The sequence below is a fragment of the Tinamus guttatus genome, unplaced genomic scaffold (assembly GCF_059628265.1).
Source record: "Tinamus guttatus ecotype Peru unplaced genomic scaffold, ASM5962826v1 Tinamus_guttatus_pri_ptg000056l, whole genome shotgun sequence".
Taxonomy (NCBI): Eukaryota; Metazoa; Chordata; class Aves; order Tinamiformes; family Tinamidae; genus Tinamus; species Tinamus guttatus.
The window spans coordinates 1-8,120 of record NW_028288590.1 but is presented as its reverse complement, the minus strand read 5'-3'; the positions used below and the strand labels follow the sequence as shown (position 1 = coordinate 8,120).

Genomic DNA, 8,120 nt, shown 5'->3' with positions numbered 1-8,120 from the left:
CCACCAGCGCCCGTCCCGCAGCTGCACCCGCCGCAGGGACAGAGGGCACCAGGGGGACCGTCCCCAGGGACACATCCCCATCCATGGACGGGCCCGCTCTCCGGTGCCAGCTGGGACTGCTGCCACCACGTGGCGGCTCTGTCGCGCGCCGGGGCCGGGAGCCGCGGGCTGCGCTGTCCCCATCGTGGCGGAGCCGGGAGCTGCGGGCTGCACCCCGGGCTGCTCCCAGAGCCGGAGCCGAGCCCCAGGACACGGCAGCGTGACCGGAGAGCGGGCACACGTAGCGTGGGGGACGTTCTCCACGGGAGGCAGCTCCGGAGGGTAGGGACAAGGAGCAGTAGGATCCCCCGGCCACCAGCACGGGGGGACAGGGGCCTCCGGGGACCCCCGCTCCAGCCCCGCTCCAGCAGGACCCCAGGGCACAGGGACGTCACCCCCTCCGGGCAGCTGCTCCCGGGCACCGTCACCCTCCCCGCGGGGACCTTTGTCCTCGTGCTCATGGGAAACGTCCCCTGTTCTGGCTTGTGCTGCTGCCTCTCGTCTGGTCACTGGCAGGAGCTGGGCCCGTCCCCCTGGCCACCCGCCCTGCAGGCCGCTCCCGCAGCCTCTGCTCCCGCAGGGATGCTCCTCTCCCGTAGCTCCGTGTCCCTGTTGTCCTGGGGGCCCAGCACTGGAGCCAACTTCCAGACGTGGCCTCCCCAGCCCTGAGCACAGGGACAGGATCCCCTCCTCGCCCTGCTCCAACGCTCTGCCTGATGCCCCAGGAGACCATGGGCTGTGGCCACCAGGGCCTAGCTCTGCTCACAGTCACTCTGTCACCCCCGGGGCACCAGGTCCTTCTCTGCAGAGCTGCTCCCCAGCGGCTCCCCCAGCCTGTCCTGGTGCCGGGGGCTGTTCCTCCTCCCTGGGGACAGGGTCCTGCGTTCACCTTGCTCCAGCTCCATGAGGTTCCTCTCTGCCCCCTCTCCAGCCTGTCTGGGGCCCATGGATGGCAGCAGAGCCCCGGGTGGATCAGCCTCTCCTCCCAGTCTGGGACACACAGCAAACTGCGTCTGGCTCTTGCATTGACCTACGGGGCCCTCGCCCGCCATCAAGAGGGATGAAGACCCCAGCCCATCCCGGGATCCACTCCCCAGCTCCTCCTGCTCAGGGTAAAGCAGGAGTGCAGGTGGCCTCAGCTCCTGCAAGCCGGAGCTTCCCAGAGGATCCGGGGCGCTGCAGCCACCCCTGCCTTGCGCAGATCCCGCCACTCCGGGTGCCCCAGGCTCCCCACACCACTGGACACGGCAGCTGCTCAGAGTCTTTATTCCCAGACTCCTTTCCATGGCACTCGCAGGCCCCAGCCTGCGCATGGTGCCCGCGAGGCCTGACGCGGGGTGAGGGCTGTCGCAGAGGCGCAGGCCGGCCCCGGCCGCGGTCACGGCGGCGGCTTGGCATGCCGGCACGTGATGAGGTACTGCGGGTAGGCCTGCGTGTCGTTGAAGATGACGAAGATGGCGGGGCGCGCGGGGTCGTCCACGACACTGTCGTAGCGCAGCGGCGCCCCGGCCACCTCCCTGAGCGGCGGCGCCCGCAGGTCCCGCGCGCCGGCCGCGTAGTCGCCGGTCAGCGCCTTGGCCACGAAGATGAACTTGCTGCCGTCGGCGCTGCAGGGTGAGTACTTGTCCTGCACGGAGAGCGCCGCGCGCGCCGCGAAGTACACGCCGTGCCCGTAGAGCGTGGCTGCGGCGCGGGCGGCAGCGCGTGAGCCACGGCCACGTGGGGCACCGCGGTGCACGCAGGGCCGCCGCGGGGCCGCCGCTCACCATTGCGGCCGCAGAAGCTGCGGTTGAAGCCGTGCAGGCAGATCTCGCGGCTCGACTGCTCCGTGGTGCCGTGGAAGAGCAGCCGCTCCACGGGGCGGGCGCTGCACGTGCGCTCCATGCGCGCCTTCTTCAGCTGGTACTGCTTGTAGAGCAGCGGGTGCAGGAGCTTCTCCACCTGCGGCGGGCGGCGCAGCACGGTCAGGGCCCCGTGCCGCGCGCGCCGGGCGCCGCCGTGCAGCCACGCACCTTCACCACGCGGATCCGGCCGTGGAAGCGCTCCAGTGTGCTGTAGAAGAGGCGCACGGTCTCCCCAAACTCCTCCGAGTCCTCCGCCAGTGGCAGCAGCGTCACCTCCTCATCCACGTCCGCCTCCTCCGGCACTGCCGGTGACACACGATGCTGGTGAGGGCGGCTGCGGCGCGGGAGCCGCAGCCAGGGAGCGGGGCATGGGAGCCAGGGGGAAGCACTGTGCCGCCGGAGCCAGGGAGCGTGGGATGGGATCCGCAGCATGGGAACGGCCAGGGAGCGCAGTGTGGGAATCACAGCATGGGAATGACGTGGGGGGAGCCACGAGGGAGTGTGGGGCAGGAACGGCAGCGTGGGAAGCGCGGGGGAGCCCAGTGCGGGATCGGCACCACAGGAATGACCCCAAGGACCGGCCACGGCGCTGGGCTCCAGCATCCCCGGGGGCCGCGGTGGGCAGGCAGGTCGGTACCGAGCGGGCGGTGGGCGCTGTCAGCGGGCGGCTGGCTGCGGGAGACGGGCACGGTGCGTGCGCTGCCCACGTCCACCTCCTCCATGCGCTGCAGGTCGATGGCGATGGGCCGCCCGTCCAGGAGCAGCTCGAGGCGCGGGCGCCCGCGGCGCCAGGCGCGCTCCAGCAGCGCGGCAGCCGGCGCCGCATAGGGCACGGCGGCGCCGCCGGCCTCCCAGCGCACCCAGCGCGCCGAGCCCAGCGCGGGCGGCTCGAGCGGCGGCAGCCGCGCCAGCAGGCGTGCCAGGTCGCGGGCGGCGGCGGCGGTGTAGTCGGCGAAGCCGTGCAGTGTGGCAGTGTCGCCGCACAGGCACAGGTGCACGGCGTGCGCGCGCTGCAGCAGGGCCAGCGCGCGGCGGCAGGCGGCGGGCAGCGCGCGCAGCCGGGGGCTCTGCACCTCCTCGGCGTGCAGCCGCGCCTGCAGCGCCTGCTCCAGCTGCGCGGGCAGCGCGCGCACGTCCTGCTCCCGCGGCGCGTGCAGCGTGAGCCGCGCCGTGTCGGCTGCGGGCAGCGCCTCCTCCAGCGAGGCTGTCAGCGCCGTGCGCAGCCCTGCGTCCTCGACGGGCTCGGCCGCGCGCCGCTCGCGTGCGTAGGAGCGCAGGGAGAGCAGTGTGGCGCGCTGCAGCTCCTCCTGCTCTAACTGCGTCTCCTCCAGCGAGAGCTGCAGTGCCAGCAGCAGCGCCGCCTCCTCCTGCTCCTCAGCACCGTCCCTCCCGGGCGCGGGCGCCACGGGCTCCTCGCCGTTGGGGTCGGCCTCGTGCAGGGCGGCCGGCGGTGGCTCCGCGTCACCCGCGGCTCCACCAGCCTCCTCCCCGCGCAGCGATGCCAGCAGCTCCCCGATCTCCTCTGCAGACGGAGCCGCCGCATCAGGCCCCGGCATGGGGCATGCAGCCCCCAGTGCCACAAGGGCTCTCCCACATCTCCAGCCGGGATGTGCTGCATATGCACAGTGCTGCATCATGCATTGCTGCATGGACACCAGGGTGTAGACAGATGCAGCCCCACGTCCCCTTCCCTCCCCATCCCCTGCTCGTCCGCATAGCTCTCCTGCTGCACAGGGATGCACGGAGGAAGCACTGCACGGATGCTCTGTTGCATGGAAGCACCAGCGCTGCAGCCATCCCGCGCCCTGCCGCACCGCAGCTCGCCTGCCACCGCGCTCACCAGTGACATAGGGGAGGCTGCCACCATCTGTGTCCTTGGGCAGCTCCGAGTAGCCAGCAGCCAGTGCAGCCGGTGCAGTGGGCGCACAGTCCCAGTCATCGCTCTCGTCCAGCAGCTCAGCCAGCTCAGTCTGCAGGACACCCAGCGGCGGCACCGTCACAGCGCCATGTGCTCTGTGCCTTGCACCCCCAGCCCACATGCACCAAGCCCGTGCACCCTGAGCGCATGTGCCTGGAGCCTGCATGCACCGAGGCCACACGCACCAAACCCGGGCGCTGCAAGCAGTGCAGCCTCACCTGCGTGTCCAGCGGGCTCCACTGCACCTCACTCAGGTCAATGACGCACTGGAAGCGGCTCTCCAGCTCGCAGACGATGCTGCGGCCGCGCTCATCCCGCAGGAAGCGCGCGACGCCAGGGAGCTGCAGCGTGAGCGCCTGCGAGCTCAGCGAGTCCAGCAGGCTCTGCAGCAGCTCGGCGGCCGCGCGGCAGGCACCCGCCTCCCCGCTCAGCTGCAGGGATGGGGACACCTCAGCGCTGCGGCCGGCGGATCCCTGCGTGCTCTGCGCTCCTGCACACGCACCCAGCTCACCCGAAAGCCGGAGAGGTCAGGACCCTCGAGCGGCAGCACAGCGACCTCGTCGATGCTGGCGAGCAGGTCCCCGCAGTGGCGCTGCAGGTAGCGCAGCAGCCCTGGTGCCACCGGCACCAGCACCTCGTCTGGCGCCACCTCATGCAGGAAGGCCTGCAGCATCTCCCGGCTCTGCTGCTCCAGGCCGCGCAGCGTGAAGCCCTGCAGGCACCCGCTGGCCGCCTCCAGCTGCAGGTCGCAGCAGCGCAGCCGCTCACAGAGCTGCGCCCAGTGCGACGAGTCCAGCGCCGCCAGCTCGCGCGCCGACAGCTGCAGGCAGAAGGGGCTGAGCTCGGCAAGCAGCATGCAGACAGTGTCATGCACGGCCTCGGTGCTCAACGCCGTCACCACCAGCTCGCCCTCGGCCACGGCGTAGCAGGCGGCAACGCCGCGCGCGGCCAGGAGCTGCTCCAGGTGCTGGCGCACGTCGCGGCGCCGCAGCAGGCGCAGCGCGAGCGCCGGGAAGGGCAGCGGCTCCCGCACGGCCGCGGCCAGGCGCGCGTGCAGCCAGCGCTGCGCCTGCTCGAGCACGGCCGCGGGCGCACCGCCCACACGCGCCCCGCCGTCCTGCAGCCGCAGCACCAGCCCAGGGAAGGTGGCGTGCAGCTCGGCCTGCAGCACGTTCAGCTCCAGCAGCTGCAGCTGCGCCGCGTCCGACACCTCCACGCTCAACTCAGCGGCATCCGGTGACGGCTCCTCCGGCCCCTCTGGCTCCTCCGGCTCCTCCAGTCCCTCCGGCTCCAGGAACTCGTAGTAGGGCACCACTTCCAGCGCCACGTCCCCGAGCCGATGGGGCTGCTGCAGCACCCGCGCCGCGGCTGCCATGGGGACAGGAGGGCCAGTGGGCTCCGCGCAGGCACCCGGCACGGGGTGAGCCTGGAGCGGGGAGCTGGGCTCACCTGCGGGCTCCTCAAAGGCCACCACAGCCCCGCTGTCCCCGGGCCGCAGCCGCACGCTGCGCACGCTGCCACCACTGCTGCGTCGGCTCTCGAAGTAGAGCTCCAGCAGGTCGCGGCTCAGCGCGCCGGGCGCCGCGCTCCGCACCAGCACCGCGTCCGGCTGCGGCACGCGCTCCACGGACACCGCCAGCTCCTGCGACGCCATGTGCTGCGCCCGCTGCTCCACCGCTGCGAACTCTGGCCGGAGGAGCAGGGCAACACTCGTCCCCCCTGCCCCGTGCTGCCCACGCAGGGCAGCCCGCAGCGCAGGGAGCTGCGCGGGCTGTGAGCGTGGAGGGAGCGGGAGAAGCGGGGCAGCACCGCAAGTGCAGCACCATCCTTCTGCCTCCGCTCGCAGCTGCAGCACATGCAGGGCTCGGGGCGGCGAGTGGGGTGAGCCCCGCAGCGCCCCAGGACAGAGGAGATGGGAGCAATGCACAGCAGCACAGCATGTGCAGTGGGTGCAGCATGCAAGGTAGGCAAGTCTGCACGGTGGGTGCAGCATGCGTGGTAGGTGCAGCATGTGCAATGTGTGCAGCATGCAAGGTGGGTGAGCGTGCACAGCGGGTGCAGCACAGGCAGTGGGTGCCACATGCACAACGGGTGCAGCAAACATAGCAGGGGCAGTCGCAGCTCTCATGCCCACGGCTCATGCCAGGTGTAGGATGGTGGGAGCCGCAGCCATGAGGATGCAGGGGAGCCACGTGCAGCACAGCACGTCTGCTGCATCTGGAGAAATGCTCCGTCCACGCAGCTCTGAGTGCATGGATGCAGCTCAGAGCGCACAGATGTGCATGGACGCAGCTTGGAGCAAGACCCAAAGCAGCCACAGGAGACCCACAGCTCGTGCTGAGGAAGGGGGTGCCCAGCCCAGGCCCGCACTGCCCAGTCTCACCTGCGTCACTGAGCGGCTCCGCCAGTTGCACCAGGGCCAGGTCGTGCGTGGAGCCGGGGTGTAGACTGCAGGCGGCACCGGGGTGGCCCAGGAGCTCTGGGACGAGGAGCTGCAGCGGGGTGTGGGGCGGCAGCCCCCGCAGCAGCAGCACCGTGGGGTCCCAGGGCGCAGCGGGGCGCACGTGCAGCGCGGCGCCCTGCAGCTCGTGCCGGCCCCGCGCCAGCACCCGCTGTGCATCTGCGCGACGGGCGTGCGGGCGGGCGTCACCGCGGGGGCAGCCGCCCCCAGGCGTCCCCAGCAGCAATGGGGCACCTGCCCGCAGCCCCACGGGCACCGGTACCGTCCTCCCAGCTCCCATTCGGGAGCCACCTGCAGTCCCCCCGCTGCACTGCGGCACCTACCTGCAGTTCCCCCCTAGGCTCTCCAAGGAACCTGAATACAGCCCCCTCACTGGCCCCCTGGGGCACCCCCACAGGTGATCCCCAACCCCCACCCCGCCCGCAGCCCCCCAAGTCCCTCATATCCCCTGGGGAACCTGCCCACAGCTCCACACGGGCCCCCCACATCCCCTCAGGATGTTCCCCCCTTGGTGCCCCCCACTGCCCCCCGAGCTGCCCCCCCCCGCTCACCCTGGGCGCTCTCGAAGTGCAGCAGGAGGCGGCGCCCGAGGGGGCGGCAGCTGAGCACGGGCCCCCCCCCCGAGCGATGCCGGTTCTCGAAGTAGAGCAGCAGCAGCGCGGGGGGCAGCTCGGGGGGGGCGCCGCGCACCTCCAGCACCGGCCCCGCCGCCGCCATCCTGCGGGCGGCCGTCAGCGCCCGCGCCGGGGCCTCGCAGCCCCGCGGGACCCCCGCTCCACCCGCACCCGGGTCCTGCAGCCCCCACGGGACCCCCGCTCCACCCGCATCGGGCTCCCCCCAGGCCCGCCCCCGGGGCAGTCCCCGCTCGCCCAGCCCCATAGCCCCGGGGCACAATAACCCCCCCCCCAAGCCCCATAGCCCCAGGGCAAAACCAGCCCCCCCCCCAGCCCCATAGCCCCGGGGCAGAACCCCGCCGCAGTCCAGCCTTCACCCCTACCAGCCCCATAGCCCCGGGCAGACGCCCCCAGCCCCGCGGTTCCTCCCCCCAAGCCCTGGCCCCATAGCGCGGGACAGGGTCCTGCGGGCTGCCCCTCCCCCAGGCACTCGCCCCGGGGCAGCCCCCCCCGTGTCCGCACCCGGGGCGGCCCCGCGGCCGGGACCCCCCGCACTAACCCGCTCCGCTCCGCCCCGCCGGCTGCGCAAGCGAAAGCGAAAGCGCCGGGACGGGGCGGCCCGCGGGCCCTGGCGCCACCCGGGCGCCGTGGGCCTCCCCGCACTGGCCCCACGGAGCCTCCCCGTCCCGCCCCGTCCCGCCCCGTCCCGTCCCGCCCCGTCCCGTGCCAGCCCCTTCCCGCCCCGTCCCGTCTCGTCCCGCCCCGTCCCTACCTGCCCCGTCTCATCCCACCCTTCCCCGCCCCGTCCCGTCTCGTCCCGCCCCGTCCCTACCTGCCCCGTCTCATCCCACCCAGCTTCGTCTCGTCCCTCCCCGCCCCGTCCCGTCCCATCGCGTCTCGAGCCAGCCCCGGGTGGCCGGAGCTGCGCTGTCCCCGCGGGGTGGCGGCGCTCTGGGGGACCCGGCCTGGTCCCCGAGCCGCGGGCACCTCGGGGGGACCTGCCCGAAGACACCGCGGAGCGCGGGGTGGCGGGGGGGGTGGGCAGGGGCGGGGGTGCGGGTCGCGCCAGGACCCGTGGGTGTCACCGCAGGGACCCGGGGGTGTCACCACATGGGCCCGGAGGTGTCACCGCTCAGACCTAGGGGTGTCACCGCAGGGACCCGGGGCTGTCACCGCAGGAACCCGGGGATGTCACCGCTCAGACCCAGGGGTGTCACCGCAGGGACCCGGGGCTGTCACCCACC

At 72.9% G+C, this 8,120-nt stretch overlaps 1 protein-coding gene across 1 annotated transcript; it reads right to left on the bottom strand.

Moving 5' to 3' along the window:
• Positions 1 to 1,417: 1,417 nt before the first annotated feature.
• On the bottom strand, positions 1,418 to 7,443 carry PARP10 (poly(ADP-ribose) polymerase family member 10). The gene is made up of 11 exons (XM_088540111.1): positions 7,436 to 7,443; positions 6,814 to 6,980; positions 6,185 to 6,421; positions 5,251 to 5,487; positions 4,313 to 5,169; positions 4,020 to 4,232; positions 3,748 to 3,853; positions 2,539 to 3,429; positions 2,052 to 2,185; positions 1,806 to 1,980; positions 1,418 to 1,722 (listed from the first exon to the last, which is right to left on the bottom strand). The coding sequence occupies exons 2-11, from the start codon at positions 6,977 to 6,979 to the stop codon at positions 1,418 to 1,420; spliced, it is 3,321 nt and encodes a 1,106-aa protein (XP_088396237.1). The 5' UTR covers position 6,980; positions 7,436 to 7,443.
• Positions 7,444 to 8,120: the final 677 nt, after the last annotated feature.

Coding starts and splice junctions, on each gene's coding strand:
- PARP10 (XM_088540111.1), bottom strand. CDS start 6,979: ATGGCGGCGGCGGGGCCGGTGCTGGAGGTGCGCGGCGCCCCCCCCGAG. Junction 3,854..4,019: donor GGAGCCCGCTGGACACGCAG/GTGAGGCTGCAC, acceptor GGTGTCCTGCAG/ACTGAGCTGGCTGAGCTGCT. Junction 1,723..1,805: donor CAGCTTCTGCGGCCGCAATG/GTGAGCGGCGGC, acceptor CCCGCGCCGCAG/CCACGCTCTACGGGCACGGC.